The 21,667-nt window shown below is 32.9% G+C and overlaps 1 protein-coding gene across 5 annotated transcripts in view; it reads right to left on the bottom strand.

The window, feature by feature from the left end:
* Window positions 1-21,667, bottom strand: part of LOC106470978 (latrophilin Cirl-like) — a 111,102-nt gene that overhangs the window by 16,784 nt on the left and 72,651 nt on the right. For 4 of the 5 annotated variants that reach the window (XM_022400427.1, XM_022400422.1, XM_022400413.1 and 1 more), the window contains exons 3-15: window positions 17,907-17,945; window positions 17,466-17,658; window positions 17,065-17,171; window positions 15,147-15,479; window positions 13,667-13,813; window positions 12,235-12,335; window positions 8,654-8,845; window positions 7,956-8,139; window positions 6,555-6,698; window positions 5,750-5,958; window positions 2,631-2,680; window positions 2,101-2,212; window positions 793-896 (exon numbers count right to left, since the gene is read on the bottom strand). In XM_022400427.1, the coding sequence (XP_022256135.1) occupies window positions 793-896; window positions 2,101-2,212; window positions 2,631-2,680; window positions 5,750-5,958; window positions 6,555-6,698; window positions 7,956-8,139; window positions 8,654-8,845; window positions 12,235-12,335; window positions 13,667-13,813; window positions 15,147-15,479; window positions 17,065-17,171; window positions 17,466-17,658; window positions 17,907-17,945 (1,915 nt within the window). The remainder of the gene's footprint in view (window positions 1-792; window positions 897-2,100; window positions 2,213-2,630; window positions 2,681-5,749; window positions 5,959-6,554; window positions 6,699-7,955; window positions 8,140-8,653; window positions 8,846-12,234; window positions 12,336-13,666; window positions 13,814-15,146; window positions 15,480-17,064; window positions 17,172-17,465; window positions 17,659-17,906; window positions 17,946-21,667) is intronic. The other variant, XM_022400418.1, reaches the window with a different exon arrangement.

Here is a 21,667-nt window from a genome sequence, read left to right as displayed (position 1 = left end):
GTATATATATATATATATATATATATATATATACATATACATACACACACACACACACACACACACATACACTATATATATATATATATTTATTTATTTATTTATAAATTGCTCTAATACTATCAGTTGGATTAATTGTCAATAGGTGATTAGATCTGTACCATAAAACAATAATGAACTTAATAAAAACAAACGTTACAACAGAACTAAAATTAAACAGTTATTTTCCATTATCAGTCCTAGTTGTCAACATTAAGTCATAAGTTGTAGTTTAATTTCAGTTCTATTGTAATGTTTCTTTTATATATATATATATTCTTAAGTACCGAAGAACTGAAACTTGTATTACACGCATTTGATATTTTGATCAGTCCAACTCATATTATATTCTGTATGAATAATGTAGTTTTTACCACAAAAACTTATCTAGTGTAAAAAAAATCTATTGTGGTTAACAGTCCATCTAAACCAGTCTGCTACAGCAATGGTTTCTAACTGAAGGTCCACAGGGAGATTTCAGCCAGTCAGAAAAACAATTGAAAAAACAAATGTGTGTTATAAAATATAGTTACTAAACTATATTGTTTTACAATGTAATTCTAAACACCCTAAAATGTTAATATAGTATGAACAGGTCCATGAAATTCTGGGATTGGAATTAGCTGTCCTCAGTTGGAAACCACTGTTCTCAAAGATCTGAATATCGTTTTACAAAAGAAAATAGCTGTATTCTAAAAAAATACTATGAATATTATTCAAATCAACAAATTTCAGATATTTTTGCTCACTTACTTAGTAAGATGTAGAGCTACAATGGTTGCCAACACAAAAAGGCCACATAAAGCACAACTAGTGGAAGTCAAGATTTGAAGTAAACTGCTTTTTCCATGGGCCATCTACGGTAATAAGTGAAAAAAAAATCCAAAAGTATCATTGAAACCAAAAATAGTAATAAAAATAAACTATTGGACATATTTTACTTAGCAAGCTTACGAAGAATACTTATGTTAGTGCAATATGTAAATCTTTAGTATAACAGCAGAAAACTTTATTGATGATAATCTATTAATTAAAGATACCTTTCTGAGAGAGATGTTCTGATGTCAAAACATTAAACAACATTTTACGGAGTAATGCTCATTTTCACAGTATTTAGAATTTAGAACAGGATTTAGAACATTTAACGAGTTGAGCAAATAAATTGCAGATGGGTTTTAATTATAATAAATGCAAGATAATGCATGTGGGTTTTCATAATTTGAATTATAAGTATAATTTGGATGGGAAAAACCTTAATAGTGTTATGAAGGAAACGGGTCTTGGTGTAACAGTCAATCAGTCTCTAAAGCTATCCAAGCAGTGTGCTGTTGCTAGTGGTAGGGCAAATATGATTTTTGGTTGAATCTACAGAAATATTGAATACAAGTGTAAAGAGATTATAATTTCATTATATAGGTCACTGGTCAGGCCATATTTGGAATATTGTGTTCAGTTCTGGGCTCCTTACCTTAGGAAAGACACTGAATTGTTGGAAATGATTCAGAGAAGGGTTACTAGAATGGTGCCTGGGATGAAGGAGTTTCATACAAGGAGAGGCGGAAATCTCTCAAATTGTTTTCTCTTGAAAAAAGAAGAGTTAGGGGGGATCTGATTGAGGTGTTTAAGACTGTAAAGGGAATTGATAGTGTTGATGCATTATCTTTTTTTCTATTTAACAGTGTGAATAGTAGGACTAGGGGACATAAATATAAATTTTGGCAAGGTAGGAGTCATCTTCAGCTAAGACAGTTTCATTTTTCTAATAAGGTGGTTGGCCTTTGGAATGGGTTACCTTCAGATGTTGTAGAGGCAGCAAATTTAAGTGAGTTTAAGAAAAAGCTTGATAAGTATATGAATGATAAGTGCTGGCTTTAAGATTTTTTAAAAATTATTTTAATTTAGTTTAGAGGATAGAACAGCTGAGATGGACCAATAGGTCCCATGTTGTTCCAAAACATTGTGTTATGTTATTGGTCAGATCAAAAAAGTAAAAAACACAGAACATAAACAGTCTATTTGAGCATTTACTGTACATCAAATGACAACACAACACTTTCTTACCTCCAATGGCTTGACTTCCATTAAAACAGCAAAGTTAGTCAAGTGGTTACAAGCACAGACAGTGTGTGAGATGTTAGAGTTCTTTACCCAGCAGCCTTCTCCTGACCATTCCCTAAGTATACAATGAAACAAATACAGTGACCTGTATTTCGAGATATGTGAAAATATATTTGAAAACAAGAACAATTAGCTGGATATTTACATTTGCCTAAGTTTTTTTTCAGTAACTTTAGATTATTTTCAACATCTGTTAGAGAAGGTTACAGCTCATCTCATCAAAGTGATCACTGTATCATCTACATAACTCTTAATTCCTTCTTTCTAACCCAGATGGTTAACACTTACCGTGCAACATTAGCCGTGTCACACTGGGAATTTGTTATATAGTGCTCATCACATGGATTACAATATAATTTATGTAAAACAATTAGGTTCTGATTTTAGTTAACAGAAATAGTTGCTGAAATACTAAAGTGCTTACTTTATAACAATTCTAAATATAATGCGATTAGTAATAAATTCTCAGTTACCTGTGAGCTACATCCCAATATACACAGTGGGCATTTGTAACATTTTCCTCCTAGAAAAGCAGGAGCATAGGATTAATTAAAAAATTACAGTAAATTTCTCAATATTAAACAGTTTCATCTTTCTCTAGCTCCAAAATAACTTTAAAATACAAATGATAAACTAAATGATTTGTAATCTTTCTTACTATCAGTACTGATATATATTAATTTTCTTGAACTGCAGCCTTGGAAATCAAAAACTCCACTTTTAGTGTAATGAAGGAATAAAATATTTATTTTCAATATACAAAGATCCAAACATGAATACCACTATAGAGATGTAACACTGTAGATCCAACTCAAAACAGGCCTATAAATATAAAATTCTGAATTAGCTAAACATTAACATTTTCTTAAACTGAAAAAGTATTTCCGACAAATACTTACCTCTACTCACATAAAAACTTTCTGGTGCAAATTTTCACTCACTATTAGCCTTGATACCCTCACTTATTTCTGCATACTAGCATCAAATGATTATGCAGCAACCCTCCACCAATAGCAAAGCGACACTACCCCTATTGTAACTAGTGCCCTCTCTAAACTTGCAGCTGCTAACCATTTTGAGATTGGTCAGATCAAACCATACCAGATATCCCAAGAACTGACATCTGCCAGATGGTAGGATGGGTGAAAAGCCCAGGTGGGTGTTCCTCTCCAATCCAAAACCTGGCGGCATTGGGAATCTGTTCATCCAGTCCATGCAGAAATTTGTGTGTCTCATCCAGCTACAATAAACACCAAATCCACCGGCAACCAATATTCAGTGGATGGTAAAAAGAGGGACAGCTATTTGGGGGTTGCATCTCCAGTCCAAAATCTGGCAGCAATGGGAATTTATTATCCAGTCCCTGGTAGGAAGAGGGTACCATCCAAACACATGTGAGGATTTATGTAGCTGGTCCAGCTCCAATAAACACCCAATCCCTGAGAACCCACATATGGAGGATGGAAGGAAGGAGGGTGCCTCAGCTGGTGGGGCAAAATGCAATATATGGCAAAGTGCCACATCTAACACCTGGCAGCATCTGGAATCATACATCAGGTCTGTGGTAGGAAGGGCAACACACCATCTACACCAGCAGAATACCACCACCCTACTCTTAACTGGAAAACACAAACAGAGTCGGTAAACTGAAAAGTGGCAGCTAACATCTCCCTATAGCCCAAAACAGAGGAAACTGAAAAAACCTGCTCAAAAAGCCAAGTGAAAAAGGCAGTATGTGAGGAACCATAGAATGGGAAGGACTATAACTCCTTAGGATAGACCAAAAGCAGTACATTTACCACGTATATAGGTTGACCTCCATGGAGGTAGAAAGAACAGGACGAAAATGAAGGAAGCTACATGCAAAAATCCGGCCCTTCAGATGAGGGACCAGATAAAGCCATGCGTGAATACAGAGAGAATGTACAGATGGATGATGCATGCTGGAGTGTGGCTGATGGAGGAGTGTCAGAGATAAGGGAAGAGAAAAGAAGGTGACATCAAAAACTGGTGCAGCAGTGGAAATTACGTGAGCCAGCTAATACATAACCAGCAGCAGAACACTATGCAGAGTGGTCTTTTGCAGTAGTAGGAGAGGATGAAATGTTGCATAAGACACACTGCATAGAGCAGATAGAGCCTGACAGAGAAGGGAGTTGAAAAACACCCCAGAGATGAACCAAAAATTGTGTGGGCGTGAGGAAAATTGCTCCACTGTGACAAGCCAACCCACCATGACAGTGTCCTAGAGAAAAAACTGAGGATGTAGGACTGAGTCATCTTATGAGGAAGCAAGAAGCAGCCATATGTCCATAGAACAGTGGAAACAAAGGCCCCTGTAATGAATCAGACAAGCAACAAATCGGGATCCCGAGGGGGAGGGAAGGAAACGGGATTGTTAGACAATGGGGAAAATGAATGGAAGTAAATGACTAAACTTAATGACACAACTTTAGAACCCATGGATTGACCACCAAGGACCTCCAAAAGTAGACAAAGTGAAGGAGTCTGGCCCCATTAGCCCTGACCCGAGAAGGGTGGTCAAAGTAAGACATATACAAGAAAAATTATCAGGGTCTGATCTCCACTAAGGGAGAAGATACACCAGCATTGTGAGTCCAACTAATGGAAGCTGGAATGGTGATAACCAAAAGCATGACTGTCCACAGTACATGGGGGTTGAGCCATACTGACCCCCTATCACAAAGTCCTCTAAATGACTCACATGAACCTCAATATCCAGGGAAGGAGGAAACACTAAAGTAATAACCCAAAGGCTAGTCCCTCAGAAGAGCATGGTTAGAAAATAGGAATGAGAGATAAGGACAAAACATATATCTGAATAATCAAATCAACCAAAGGGGGAAAGAGGTCTGGGAAAGTCCCCCAAAATGACACGTGACTGAGAGACATATTCAGGAGGGGGGAAAAGGCTGTCCAAATCCAAAACTTCCCTGTCACTGAAAACTGTGATACGACAATCGTCAGTATGATTTGTTTATTTCGTGGGCTGTAAATTGTGGTTTCAACCCTTTGGAAATGGTCAGTAATTCCGCTCCAGCAGTTGTATTTTGACCACCTGAATAACTCACCAAATAATTCGTATCTCTCCACAAAAGATAACTAAAACACTAAATAACAATGTAATTAAAACAGAAAAATTAAGAAAGTAAAAACTTGTTCATAAATGAATCAAACATTGAGCATAAACACGTCTATTCAATAAGACTGGTAATTGAAAAGCGGTTAACAGCTACAAGATTAGAGAGTGCGCTAGTTACAATAGAGGTAGTGTTGCACTCCTATTGGTGGAGGGTCACTGCACAATCATTTGCACGTTAGTATACAGAAATAACTGGGAGTATCAAGACTAGTGGTGAGTCAACATTTATGCCAATAGAGGGCAGTGTAAGACCAGAAAGCTATTTTGTGAGGGAGGTAAGGTATCATATTGGAATTTTATACTTAAACATTTTACAAATATGACTTCAACTTTTAATTGTTAAAATATTGTTCCAAATTATTTTGCAATAGATACTGTCCTGCTTTAAATATAAGGAAAACAATTAGAATAAAATATCAAACCAATTACCTGGATGTGTTTTAAACTGATAATAACAGGTTCTGATAACTTAACCCTTCTCTTTCTACCTACAGATGCTGCTACAATACGAGAATTGATAGTCCATGAGATGTTCTTATTAGCTTTATCAACTGGAAGCACTGGTGACTGAAATCCTTTTCCTGGCTGAAGAAGTTCATCCACTTTGTTATAAACTCGAAGAATAATATGGACAAGACCTGAAGAAATAAAACAATATTATTAAAATACCTGTTAAGACATTGGGCTGACTTACAGGATAAAATGGCATTTCAATCCTTTTTAAAGCTACTTAGTGCATACACTAAAAGACTACACCTTCTAAAAAATGTTATAAGGACTTACATCATATTCAAAAATAATGCATGGACATATATCTTTATTTTTTAATCTTATTTTAAGTATATCTTATCACTCCTACTGAAGATAATTTTGCACAAACAAGAAATAATATTTTGCTTTAAAGAATTATAGTTTACTATAAACTACAATAATTATAATACAGAATATGCCAAGGTTTATATTATATTGAGGGATCAATAATGAAACATTTTGAGATATTGAAATGGGATCTTAAGAAAGGTTTCAGTATTTAGCAAATTAAATGTATACTTTTACAGGAATGTGTGCTAATGAAATATCTATACTGTGACATAATAATTCTGTCTTCTTTTACTGGGTTATAAACTTTGTGGTAAAGGTTTGTTTGATAAGCTTTGTAAAGAATGCTCATTCAAATAAGTGAAAATAAAATATAAAATGAATTTCAAATAAAAGTATTTACTTTCTCACTTACCATTATTGGCATGATCAGCTAAAGCTTGGACTGGCAGAAACAATAAATCTTCAACTCTGACCCAAGATGTCTCCTTAACATCATTTCTCATAGGAAACAAAACATTTTTTGAATGTTTTACTTCCATTACAAGAACTGATAACACTGAAAATGTGTATTATCAAAATAATTAATACAAAACTTAAATAAAATAAAACAGAAATCATTCCTTTTTTTGTGGATGTACATTTTATCGTTATCTACACATGTTAAATAATTTCACATAGCTTGAGATATCTTAAGATTTTTACATACTGAACATTTACACATGTATGTTTAAAATATAAGCACAAATTTAAGTGTTTACTGATCACAACAAACTATGGACTGACAAAAGTAAGTATAATTATCACTAAGAGAACATTCAAACCAAAGACAAACTTTAATTAGTACAAAACCCTATTTTGAACATGACAATTATTCCTTACACAAAATATACAAAGCAAAGTAGTCTATGAAAAACAGTCAAAGTTATAATTTTCATACTTAAAGTACAAACAAGACCCTTTCTTTGTCTTTAATAGTTGTACATCCTTCAACAAAAACTTCTAGGTCACATCTCAACATTTTACTTTATGAATAAATGTAAATAAACAATGGCAAAATTCAGTATAACGACCACACCTCATTATTTACATTAAAAATGGAGCAATAAGATGACCTTTCACCTGCATCTTTATTGTAAAGCAGAATCTGGCTTTCATGAACTGCTCCTGCCTGTTTCTAGAGAAGATGACATTTCAGCTTTAATACTAAGGCCTTCTTCAGGCTGAATACTTCAACCTGAAGAAGGCCTCAATATAAATGTATGTATGTTTTCTCATAGCAAAGCCACACCAGGCTATCTGCTGTGTCCATCGAGGGGAATCGAACCCCTGATTCTAGCATTGTAAGTCCAAAGACTTACTGCTGTCCCACCAGGGGTCAGGCCTCAGTATCCAGCCAAAATTTCGTACTACTCCAAAACAGGCACAAGCAGGCTTTAAAGCCAAATTGCTACTATGTCTACACAGCCTAAAATACCTCTAAAACTGCATCTTCACCATTCCAAACTACCACTGACAAAAAAAAAAACAACACTTCAACTCTCCGGATTTCATAAACTTTGGAAATGTGTATTTTTTGTAAATTACATTTATATCTGATAAATGTTCTTGTGCATAAAATATCACTTAATTTTAGATTTACGTGTAAACTAAAGAGAAAAAGCTTGTTTGCATATTGAGATTTGCCACTGGTTAATAAAATTTCTTCACAAAAACAGTCATAGCTATGTTTAATATAAGTATTTAAAAAATTGTAGAAATCTTGGCAACAGGCAGGTAATTTGCATTGTATTTCTGAATGCTGAAAGTTACTTACGAACATTATTCTTTGCAAACAAATAACTGTTTCCTTGTACCAAAGTTTCAGCTAAGAGTAAAGCACTTTCTTCTAAGCCTTGTAGCAAGTGAGATGCAACTTGTTTACGCTCCGACCTTGAGAGGTCAAGCCATGCCTCACTTTGTTTTTCTTCCAGCAGGTTACTAACAGTTTCTACTACGGACTATAAAGGTGAAAAAAAAAACAATTTAATATTGTGCATGTGAACTGTTACTACAACAAAACCACCTGTGTAAAACTTTCTTAAACTGAAAAAATATATACTTACAGAAAATTTCTGTTAAACATTTGGTGAAAGATGTGTTTAACTAGCTAATAGTCACCCTGATATAAATTGACTTCTTTTGAAAACAAAACAATGCTTTCATTTCTTGAATTATCAAAACCTTCATGCATTATAATTAAGCAATCCTTAAAACTTAATGTTATACAAAATACCAGTTCCTTTCTGATTACCTCTGGAATGTTCATTTAAACAAATATTTTCATCTTCCTTAAATGCTTTTCTTTTTCCCCCCATAACTGTAGTAAAACATTTCATATTTTTCGATGATGTCTTTGACTTATAATTATCATGTCAAGTTAAAAGTATCAAAATCTATAGCCACAGAAAAATGCTCAAGATCAAATGATTAGAAATGATAATATATTTAGAAACCAAAATGGCATTCCTGTACCTCTAACAGTTCTTTGAAAGTTTGATGTCTACGCCAGATTTCTAGATAGCTGTCCATATTGTTTAAAGCTCTGCGTAAGGTCTGATGGATCATGGATGTCACATGGGTGATATCTTTGCTGAAGAGTGGTCTGGTTAATGTCATTAGAGCCATTTCCATGGTAACACTGTTAATAGAATCCCCTCCATGCATCTGAATTAGTAAATAAAACATTTAGTTGAATTCACAAAACCTCTGATATCTATGTAATTTATCAGTTAACACTTTGTAATGAACCATAAAAATTAAAGTCTTTAAATAAATGTTCACAAAGTAAATCTAATATTGGCTATACTTACAAAATGCATAATACTCTAGCAATTATGAAAGGTAATAAAATTCATTAAAAAAAATTAATGCATCTTGATAAATGCTTTACTTTGTTTATAGATATCTGCTTGGTTTATACTTTCTATTATGAATTAAATAGAATATAATGTACTTTACTTATATTATTATGATTAAAATGTACAAAATATTGAGAGTTGTATAAATCAATGTTTTACACATTGCCTGCTTTAGACTTAAAGAATGCTATTTATACGAACTAACGTAGGACCTGGTTATTGTAATTTTATTGGTAGGTACATCTGTTTCAGACAAAAATTACAGAGTAGCAGCAAATATCAGAAAGACAGTTAATGGACTTGAAATAAATTAAAGTATTGAGGCTCTCAATTCTATCATATAAATTAAAATAACTAAAACAGGGATATCAACATTTTTCAAAGTAAGCTTTTCACTCCCGAGAGAGTTTTTTTAAATACAGTGACCATAAATCTCTGATTTCTGAGGACAGTTCCCCAGATAAAAAATCTTATCCTCAGGAGAAATATGTCCCCAATTTCATCAGTCTGAAATAGATATCATTACATTTAATTTTGTTACATTTATTATGAAATCTGCATCAAAAATACCTAGAAATAAATATTCATCCAAGTTATTATTATTAGCTTAGTTATTTCATCACCATGTGATGCACTGATCCATTTACAGTAGCAGTGTGCTATTGCTAGTGGTAGGGCAAACAGGATTTTAGGTTGTATCTGCAGAAATATTGAATACAAGTGTAAAGGGGTTATAATTTCATTGTATAGATCACTGGTCAGGCCATACTTGGAATACTGTGTTTAGTCTTGGGCTCCTTACCTTGGTAAAGACATTGAATTGTTGGAAAGGGTTCAGAGAAAGATTACTAGAATAGTACATGGGATGGAGGGGTCGTCATATGAGGAGAGGTAGAAATCTTGCAAACTTTTCTCTTGAAAAAAGAAGAGTTAGGGGGTTCTGACTGAGGTGTCTAAGATTGTAAAGGGAATTGATAGCATTGATGCATCATCTTTTTTTTTCATACGTAACAATGAGAATAGTAGGACTAGGAGACACAAATATATATTTTAGCAGGGTAGAAGTCATCTTCAGCTAAGACAGTTTCATTTTTCTAACAGGGTGATTGGCCTTTGGAATGGGTTGCCTTCAGATGTTTTTGAGGCAGCAAATTTAAGGGAAAGCTTGGTAAGTATATGAATGATAAGGGCTGACTTTAATATATATATATATTTTTAACTTATTTATTGATAGTTTTAGTTTAAAAGGTGGAACAGCTAAGATGGATCAATAGGTCCTATGTTGTCCCAAAACGTTATGTTAAATTTGAAATGTAATAGACATTTTCCTGTCCTTTTTTAGAATGAAAAATTCTAAAATTGATATATGCATTTGAATAAATACAATTGGCACTAATAAACTAAGCTTTTCCACTACTGTCTGCATCTGTAACTATAATTAATAGTGAGTACAGGTTCAAATTTTTATAAGTGTCCCTAATTTTGTTATAAAATAATGCCACCTTTATATTAGAATGGTTATATATTTCAATCTAGTAAGCCACTGATCATTCTGAATAAATATAGCTTGCTCATATAATCTAGGTTGAATTGCTAGTTTGTGATGACTTAATTTAAAGCAAGTTTGTTAACGCAGTGTTTATGAGTGAAAAACTGGGGGGGGGGGCTCCTCCCATACGTAGTTGGAATGTAACAGCTCTGAAAACATTTCGAAGCAAAACTATTGGTAACAACTCGCATGGGTGAACCAATGTTATGTTGTTGTTGAATACTTGGCCAAAACTTGTCTCATTGGATTAGACTTTACGCTGCAAAAACTTATTCACAAATATTCTTGAATTAAATGTGCCATCTGTTAGGCATGACTCTTAAAGTTTATATTGATGATATTATTGTGTCTGCCCCCAAATTTGAACAACACCTGAAAGACCTTGAGTTGGTCTGCTACTAGCATTGTACAACACATTTTGCCAACCAGAAGTGTCATATTTAGAATTTAAACTTATTTCTGAGGGAGTACACACAAGTGATAACAAAGCAAAAGCTGATAAAGATTTCACAACTCCAAATAGTTAGTTCCTGAGATATAGATCAAAATAAGTATTGCTTGATATTGCTCTTGATATTGATAAGTGGTTTAATTTTGGAATATTTTTATTCTCTATTAAATTAGGTTTTTATTCTTATGCTTCTTTTTTCCGAATTCCTTTGATATTTATTGAAATTAATAACACTGAGATTTATGCTGTATTATTTATTAACCTTTGTACCTAGTCCTGGCCAAGCACAGGTTTACTGTTGTCGTTTTTTCTTCTTCTTCTTTGTAAGTGAGAAAAGTTGTATTCTAATTGTTTTAAAGTTTTTCTTTGCATTTTCGTTGTTATATGTAATAAGTTGTGTTTGTTTGACCCTGGTTATAGCGGCGCTGTGTTTAGTCAGTTACAATTTAAATTACAATAATAAACCTGACACTTTTTACCATTTGTTTGTTTGTAATTAAACACAAAGCTATACAACGGGCTATCTGAGCTATGCCCACCACGGGTATCGAAACCCGAATTCTAGCGTTGTAAGTCCGCAGACATACCACTGTGCCACTGGGGGAATTTTACCATTTGATAACCAACCTAGTATTAATTTCATCGCATTTTAAACCATAGAACCTCCGAACTTGTTAACAGTTTATCCAATTAAAACTATAAGAAATACGATAAAAAATGCGCCAAAGTTGACTTGCAAAAAAAGTCACTTCTTTGCTTTCTTTTTCCAAAGAAAAAAAACGAAAAATGTTTTAAGGCTTTTACACTATGGATTACTTGCCCACAGTAGTTTGCGCCATCTTGGACTTCCATTCAACTTTAATTTTTGAGTGAATTTGACATTGTTTTTAAAACAATGAACTTCGCTTCCACTGCCCCCCCAGTGGCACAGCGGCATGTCTGCGGACTTACAACGCTAGAATCTGGGTTTCGATACCCGTGGTGGGCAGAGCACAGATAGCCCATTGTGTAACTTCGTGCTTAATTACAAATACACAAACAAATAGCTTCAACTACATGCAAAAATAAATTTACAACTAAATAATCTATATTTTGAAAAAACTTTTAACTGCCAAAATAATTTTAAAACCATATCATCGGCCCACACCAAAAGTTTAACAATCGCCAACAAATTATTATTATTCTTTAAACTTACTCTCTCTCTTAAGTTATCCACCCAGACAGATTTACATTCTTTCAAATCTGGATCTTTCGGCGTCCATTTCATATCTGCACTACACTGCCACCTAGCCAAACCTAAACAACAACATTAAAAAGTCACATTTACTGAATTTCTTAGATCTTAGCATGCAACCATAAATGCATTTAATATTATTTGCTAAACTAAAAATGGTTCCAGGTACTCACTTTGCGACATAAGCCGTAGATAAAAACTGTATATTGTACAATAAGCGAAAAGTTTTGAGGTTAAATGTTAAGAAACCTGAATTAACCTAATTGCATTTAGGATTCTTGACATATACCAGATATCCTCTACCAGCCAAGGTAGCAACACCTTTATCCCAAGTTACAGAATCCCATTCAGAAACTATAAAACCAAGATTCATAATGGACGGAACTGAAATTGTACTAAATGATAAAATATTGTAAACTCCACACGGTCCATTGCTTCTCAATACAATATTTCGGTTCAATATAATTCCTCCAGTAATTCTAAAATTTCATTATGTAATTCTGTAGAAATATTAACTCAGCCAATTATTCTAATTTTTTTGGGTGAATTTAAAAACTACGTTAAAACATGTTTCAACACAGTGTTTCAACATCTTTCCTTTCATAACTTTAGATACATTTGCTCAAAAAAGTATGATGCAATAAATAAGACATAACAAAAGCATAAATTGTAAAAAGATCTATATGATAAGAGTAAAAACGTTAGGGTAATTATTTCAGCTCTTAAGTGGCCAGTACCTTGTTACTGTCTGCAATTTTATGCAATAAATGATAAGTGGGGACATGTATTTATGTTCATACTCTTAATGTCATCCATGAAGTAAACTCGACGATATCATTAGTTCCGGTTTAGTACGGAAAAAATTCAGATTGTCTGGTATTGGTATACTCGCTTTGAAAATTGAAATTAAGATATATGAATTCCAAAACTTTATCTGTCGTTGGGGGCTTTGCTTCGAAAAGTTCCAATATATTCTATCACATAAAACTAGTTTGAATCACCTTTTTGTGTATGTTTTAATATGTCATTCATCGAATATTTTGAATATGTATTTATTTTTATAATACGGATATGTACATCCAATAATGATCTTCTGTAACAAGTTTCTCATGCATTTTGAATTACAGCTGACATTCGACTTGTTTTTATTCCTCAGCCTGTATCAATTCATACATATATTTTGATTTATTAATAATATATTAAAATGACTTCAGTAAACATGTGTGTGCCTCTCTGGTGGATCAGCAGAAAGCCTGAGGGCTTATAACGCTAAAATTCAAAATTCAATATCCACGATGGGCACAGTACAGATTGTTTGAAAAAAGTGGTACATGAGACCAAAAGTACACGTAATGAGCAATAAAGATTCAAAAATTATGTAATTCTGACTTACCTGTTGCCCCACCTGGGCAACTCTGTATATTAATCTCTCCAGCAGCAGTCCAGTTCCAGTAGAGATTATGAGAACTGGTTGGTGAACACATTCTACTAGGGTCTATATATGTTTCTTCTGGAACTGGTGTAAATACTGGGCCTAGGTCTGTAAGCAGTACAAGAAACGTGGACATAAAATTCCTCTTAATATCAGATACTCAAAACTATGTTATTACTACATTAATGTCCAGACAATATAAATATATCTGTTTCTAAAGTTTTATTTCCTAAAATGCGAACTAGGCAAAACAAGATATTAAATAATTATTACAACGTATACAATATCTCTCTAGGATGTTTTGGCTGGTGAAATCCATTTAAAATAAAATTACTCCAATAAAACAAATTTCTCGGTCTTTATGTTACTTTATATATGCCATAAAATGTTTAATTCGTTTTTGAATTCCATTCACAATTCTACTTGATATAAAATCAAACTAAAGGTTAATAGACAACGTTAGAATATAAGTTTTAAATCAAATAATACTATTTTAGTAGTCAAAAATGGAGGTTTTCAATCTTTTTTACCATACTTTTTTTATAAGTATACAGTTTTGTGTATAGTAATCAAGTTCAATCTCTATGTAGCTGTTCTTTTATTGCTACTTTTTTCATGGCTTCCCATTGTTTTTTATTATTATTTTTTCATGGCTTCCCGCCAGTTTTGCAAGATTAAAGACTGAAATGTAAGCCGTAAATGATGTGATATCTTAGCAAGTGTTTAGCACGCATACAAGCTTTCTGCATGGTATTCTTCTAAACTTTCTTTCTTGTAAAACACCCTAGTCCAAAGTAAACGTAGATAGCTTGTCAACTCGATTGATTAAATAATCGAAATTAAATCACTTAATTGATAATATACAATTCAGAAAAGGACATAAAAAATGTATTCTTGCTAATGTAGTTTAAATTATGTTATTAAATATTAGACTTCTACACTTGATTATCATCTTCTTACTTTTTTCGTTTCATTGTGATTAAAACTAACATTGTGCTTTTCTTACTTCAATTGTACATATAAATAACTATAAGAATCTAATTAGTTATACATTTTTTGTAATAACAATGACAGCTATTACACGTTATGAGCTTTGTAAACTAGCCAACAAATACAACCGACAGAAAGCGAATTCATACTGGGCCTATTTGAGGATCTACGATATTTTTCTTTGAATATTTCTATGTTTTAGTTTACTGTCTGATGTAAAAATAATAACAAATACCACAAACACAACTTTATTGTGTTCCAAATAACATGATATAGACCCTCATTGTTATTTCCAAACTTTAAATTATAATTGCTAATAGTATTACATCTCCCTGTAAGTATCATATTCTTATTATTTTTTAAATTAGGTATTTAATTGCTCATATTTTGAACTTATAAGATAGTAAACTTAAATTCAACGTATACATTAGATTAATCTTGCATACCATACCGTGAACTAAAACGTTCTCTTTTTCCTTTTCTGTTGTCACCACGAAATTTGGCGTTGTCCTTGTAGCAGGATAAGGTTTTGTAACAGAAATCGTACGTTCTGTAGAGATGTATTTAGATGTTGGGGTTACCGAAGCATCTATCCCATCTGCACCAACACCTTTGGTATCAGCACCGTCAAAATACTTGCTGAGGTTTAATGTGCCATTATTTAACCAAAGCCCGATTATGGGTCTTCCAGCAGGATTAGTAAAATTGAATGTATGGAAATATGGACTGTCTATTGCAGGGTGTTCTGTGCCAGTTGGCGAATTTGATCCAATTCGAGAATTCGCTAGCATGAATCAAATTAAAACCTGGTTACAACAAAATTGTCCTATATAACTAGAGGGGAAACTAAAATGATTACAAATGTGCAACCTTTATGTATAACATGAAATAATAAATGCAATAAGCTGTCATATACGTACACACAAGCTGATGGCTCTATTTAAAAGGCATTTAAAATACACAACTCTTAAGACACAAACCATGCTATTTTAATATTAGTTCGATAGTTTGAAATGAAAGGTGTGTTTAAATGATCTGTTAATTATAATTATAAACTTACTGACTGCAAAAAATACATTTGTTATTTAAGAAATATAAATTTCGTTCTGTATCTGTTTGTCTTTAAAAGTTGTAGCATGTAAACCCTTAAACATTGACTGCCGAAATTTATCCCAGGCACTCCTAAATACCTGAGTTTGTTTTTTCCGTTTTATTTATTTATTTATTTTTGCGATAACATTGTCCTATTTAGTTGCAGTATTAGATTTAAACCACCATGCTATTGGCCTGATACCCTTTCCGTAAGCGTTGTATTATACCCTAATAGATGGCGCAAGCAACCATAAAAGTATATATTTCAAGATGTTCCTTTGTGCAAAGTTACAAATGGATTATCCGCACTTTGTCCACTGCGGGTACATTGAGCCTCGGATTTCAGCTTTGTCGGTCCATAAACTTAACGCTGAGCCACAGAGAAACATATTTTTCAAAGTAAGGGCGAAATCAAAATCCAATCATATTAACTTTGATAAAAGCTTTGAATCTCCAGGCATTTTAAATTCCTTTTTAAACTTGACGATTCTTTATCATAGGTAAAGAAAGTAATTAAATAATGAAGATATGATAACTTTTATGAATTTATTTTTCTTCATTTAGCTTTCACAATAATTCATAATTATTTTATTTCACTCCAGCCTACAGGCTTGAAACATAATTCTTGTCAAAATACATAATAATTAATGTTCAAATTAATTGGAAAGCTTACATGAAACTAATGTAAAGTGCAAGTGACTGACACAAAAATTAAATTGTTATAATTAAATCTTTATTCCTCTTTGCTACTTTCTAGTTGGAACTTCTTGACGCTGGTTTGGAGGGACTAATGAACATGAAAGGTTTTTGAATTATAGAATACGTAGCCCGATTGTCAACGAAAATTTAAGTTACTTTTATACAATTACGTTTTATTTTCGATATATATATATTTAGATATCATGTCAGCACAAATACTAAAGAACCAAGAAAAAGTAAAACCTATCACAAACGTAAATTTTTAATCTGAAAATACATCAGACTTCTAACAGTATCACATTAAATTGAAGATACGGCTAAGGTGAGTATTAACTAGACTACAATAAGATAAGTTGCACATTGTACTATCTATACTGTGACAACCTCTAGAATCGGGTTTCAATACTCGCGGTGGGCACACCAGAGATAGCCCATAGTGTAGCTTTGTGTTTAACAACAAATAAAGAACTTACTGTGTTGAGTAAGTTGTATTCTAGTTATTCTACCTATCAGAAATACTTAAGTTGCTGTTTAAATAGTTCATTGTAAATAAATAAATAAATTGTTTTTATACTTACGGGAAATACAATGGTACTGTACTTCTAGGTATTTCAATGTACCAGGACAAGGATCTCCAAAACTTTCGCTCGAGACAAATACACTACACGAAGACTTGCCGCTACATCTGAGAAAAAAAGAAAGAAAATAGTTAAAGAAGTAATAAAAATAGGAAAAAAAAAACAGAACCGATACAATAGATTATACTTGCGTTATACCTTTGTTACTCCTATAGTACGAAAAGCATAAAATAATTTATCAATTTATTCTAACAACAATGGAAGTTTATCACCCAAAGTAACCAGCTCAGTCAAACTAAAGACGCTAATCTCTTTTTAAAGCGACGCAGTCTGGACAGTACTTGATTCTTTAGGAATACAACAGGTTGCTATTATTCAGCAAGCTGTTTAAGATTCATTACCTATCTTGCATGATAAGGAAAGATCTGTCTGACATACAAATCACGCTCCAATCCGTGTTGCCCTTGTCATTACAGATGCTTATGCTAAATCTACCATAGTTGGCTCGAACAAGGCGTATATGGTCGCCGTCGTTACATGAAATTTGAAGTTCCCTTCCTTCACAGGCATAGGTACTCGTGTAATGGTACCGCTCTGGAAAACAAACAACAACATAATCAATGAACATCAACTGTAGCCCATTATCTAATAATTTTGCATAGGACACTTCTTAAATATTTCCTAAGTAGCACAGGACACTTAGTACTAAGATCATTATATTTTACACACTTTTATTATACACTTTATTCCAAGTGTAAGGATGAGTGTAAGCCTATATAAGAACAAAAGATAAATTCTGATTCTTTCAAAATGCCGATAAATAACTATGAAAACAAAATTACCTATAAGTGGGGGCCTGATAGAAAAATTCGGCACGGAAACTGAAACAAATAAATCATATAAAAACTTTATGAAAAATAAAAATAATGGATAACTTAACAGAAATGCTCATTTACGAAACAGGAAAATTATGTTATCGCTGGTAAAATATTTCGAGTAAATAAAAAAATATTTTAATGATTTGATTCATAAAAAAAAACTGAAGAAGTGAAATATTGTCATTTCTCAAAAGATGCTTATCTCAATGACATGGATCTTTTTATTTTTTCGTGAACAGTTAATACGATAAATGTTGTTGTTATATTTATTTTTATTGAAAATCTTGAACGTATACCTATAAAAGAATCAAAAGACTAACTATAGAAATGTCGATTAGAAATACATAAAATCTCAACATAACTAATAAAGTATTAAAAATATTAGGGAGTTCTTTCATACTGCTCGCGCCCCCCAGTGGCACAGCGGTATGTCTGCGAACTTACAACGCTAGAAACCGGGTTTCGATACCCGTGGTGGGCAGAGCACAGATAGGCCATTGTGTAGCTTTGTGCTTAATTTCAAACAAACAAACATACTGCTCGCCCGGCATGGCCAGGTGGTTAGATCACTCGAGTCGCAATTTGCGGGTCGCGGGTTCGAATCCCCGTCCCACCAAACATGCTCGCCCTTTCAGCCGTGGAATCGTTATAATGTGACGGTCAATCCCACTATTCGTTGGTAAAAGAGTAGCCCAAGAGTTGGCGGTTGGTGGTGATGACTAGCTACCTTCCCTCTAGTCTTACACTGCTAAATTAGAGACGGCTAGCGGAGATAACCCTCGTGTAGCTTTACGCGAAATTCAAAACAAACATCATACTGCTCTTCGCATTACGTTATTTTTATATTTTCGAATGTTACAAATTATGAATGTTATTGATGACGTAATATTTGACTCTAGAGTATTTCAATGGGTTTGCAGTTAACTTAATTATTGGCAATTTATTTTGGAGAATTAAAATATATGTCTTATAACATAAACAGGACGACAGACAATATTTTTACGAGAAAATAACAGTCTTCTGTGGCAATACAAACACATTATTTATTTATTTTTAATGTTGTCATTTAGTTATTTGCTAGAGGGAGATGATAATCATGATGACGACGCTAGATCTAGAACGTTCATAAAAGTAGTCCTAGAATCTAGAAACTTCCCGTACTTGGTAGAAGTGAGAGTTAAGTATACATTCAAGAAAGGATGATCAAGGAAAGATTGATTGAACTGTTGATCTAGTAAAGTTATATTTTGATTTGATAGTTAATGCTTCTGTTAGATATTCAGTATGTTAATCGGGTTTGAGTTAAACGGAGGAAATCTCTGTTAAAGTTCAAACGAATCAAAGGACTAGCAACAGAAATATCGATTAACACTGTGATAGTAACCTCACATCTCCATTTATGAGCATGTGATTGAAAATCGCCGTGAACTAGTAATTATTTAAAATCAAAATAGAAAAAGAATGAATTTATCAAATTGCATAGAAACTATGAGAAAATAAATAACAAGCAATCTTATTCAGACACATTCATTGACGGTTCTAGCAACTAATAAGGAAGAGATTAACTGTTAACATTCATGAGGGTTAGAGGGCACCACAATCGAGATAATTTGAAACCATTACATACGGTTGCTAAAAACTCCTTCTCAGAAAATATAATTATTGTACATTTTATATGCTGAAAATAAATTTTGATAATGCACTTTCCTTAATTAAAAGTTAAACTAATTCTTTATATTCTTTATCAATGAAAAACAATAAACGATTAAAGAAAGAGAAAAATAATTAGGGCCACAAGAGTAATGCTACTGAAGTGATTCAATACCTCCATTTTCCAGCATTTGACGCACACATATGTAACTGTCATTGACCCCAAAAGAACATTTGAAAATGCAAAGGGTGTGTCTCAAAACATTTCTCACGAAGCCTCAAATGAACAATACGTTTCTCAGCCTTACGACCATCCACTAGCTACTTGATAATTCGAGAATTTTTCAAGAAGCTTTTTTTTTTTCCCATTGGAAGAAATGAGTAACTTTAATAATTCTTGCTCATTCCCTATTTAATCCTGAAAAAAAAATCTTCTTTCCGAAATCGCTCCGAATATCAATTAACTTTTTTTCAATAAGCGGCGATTAATCTTTTCCATAAGGTTACCGGAACTATTAGCCAGAGAAATTAATAGGCTGGTTATTTGTGTACTTATACGTAACAGTCTGGTCTGCATTAACTGGATTTTTTGTACATTTGATTTATGAAATATGAACTTTTTTAAGGTAAGAAAAGCGCCCCCTATATTTTTTGTTTTTAGGATATTAAGGAATAATGTTGTTTCACTGTCGTTTATTGCTTTATAAAAATAATGTGATAAATGATTTTTTTTAAGTTTAAACTGATACAATAAACAATTTAAGGATTGACTGTTTGTGTGTTTTTGAATAATCAATGTGCATTTTCCTTAAGAAGATGTGAGGCTTCATGTCTTTGTTACATTCCCCGTACAAACATGTGTAATTAACGTAACGAAATTCACCCATAAATTCAAATCTCTAAACTTATCTTTACAGTTACGTTGCTAAGTAACCAGGATACGAACATGTGTAATTCAGGTAGAGCTAGTATTTGTGTGATTGGGAAATTCTATCAACTATCAATGTAATTTTAAACCCAAAGAAATTGAGGAGGAAATACCTTTTAGCGTCGTGGCGTACCTTATAACCGAAACTATGCTAAAAATTCATAATTTTGTTGGAGACCAAAATTATTTTTGCCCACTTTTATTTATTTTTTTTTACTTTATTCAGATTATGCATAATTTTTTTGAGATTATTCGGTTTCAAATCCAGATTATCAAAAAGTCATTGCTATTGTAATGCGGGTGCCCTTCACATTGCTATTGTAATACTTGCATTTATGGCAAAGCTACTAAGATTATTTGTCACCGTCCCTAATTTGTAAAGTATTGACTAGATGGAAGGCAGCCAATCATCAACACCCCCTTCCACCCTTAGGAATTGACTGCTATTCCTATAATTCACCCCGAGCCTAAAGTGCAGGGGAATATTTTGTAGTATCGTCGGATTCGAACTTAGCTCAGAATTCCAGAGCTCTACCACAGGACTAACCCGCGACTCTACTAACGACAATAAGAATCATTCAAAATTGCTGTATTTACAATAATAATATTTGGGGTTTACCTATCTATCCACTTCAATATATTTAGCATATCATCAAATTATAAGCTTTTACATGATTATATTTTGTTAAAATAACAACAAGTTAAAAAAACAAAAAGACATAAGAGTATGGTTGTTGCTCTTTACAATGGAATCTTTTAAGATGGCGTTCGTTTTTTACATCCATCAAGAGCAGAACTTCGGAATTTTTTGTTACGTAAACCACAATTATTTTCAAACTAGCTCATCAAGACTATGTTTATCTTTTTAATACTTTTAGACACTTTGGATATATGTTACATCGACCGCCTTTTTGGTCTTATCAAGACTATGTTTATCTTTGTAATACTTTTAGATACTTTGTTACAAGAGTATTATTTGGATATATGATACATCAACCGCCTGGTTGGTCTTATTAAGACTATGTTTATCTTTGTAATACTTTTAGATACTTTGTTACAAGAGTATTATTTGGATATATGTTACATCAACCGTCTGGTTAGTCTTATCAAGACTATGTTTATCTTTTTATATTTTTAGATATTTTGT

The sequence above is a fragment of the Limulus polyphemus genome, unplaced genomic scaffold, assembly GCF_000517525.1.
Source record: "Limulus polyphemus unplaced genomic scaffold, Limulus_polyphemus-2.1.2 Scaffold108, whole genome shotgun sequence".
NCBI classification, from domain to species: Eukaryota; Metazoa; Arthropoda; class Merostomata; order Xiphosura; family Limulidae; genus Limulus; species Limulus polyphemus.
This window is presented reverse-complemented; position numbering and strand designations above follow the sequence as displayed.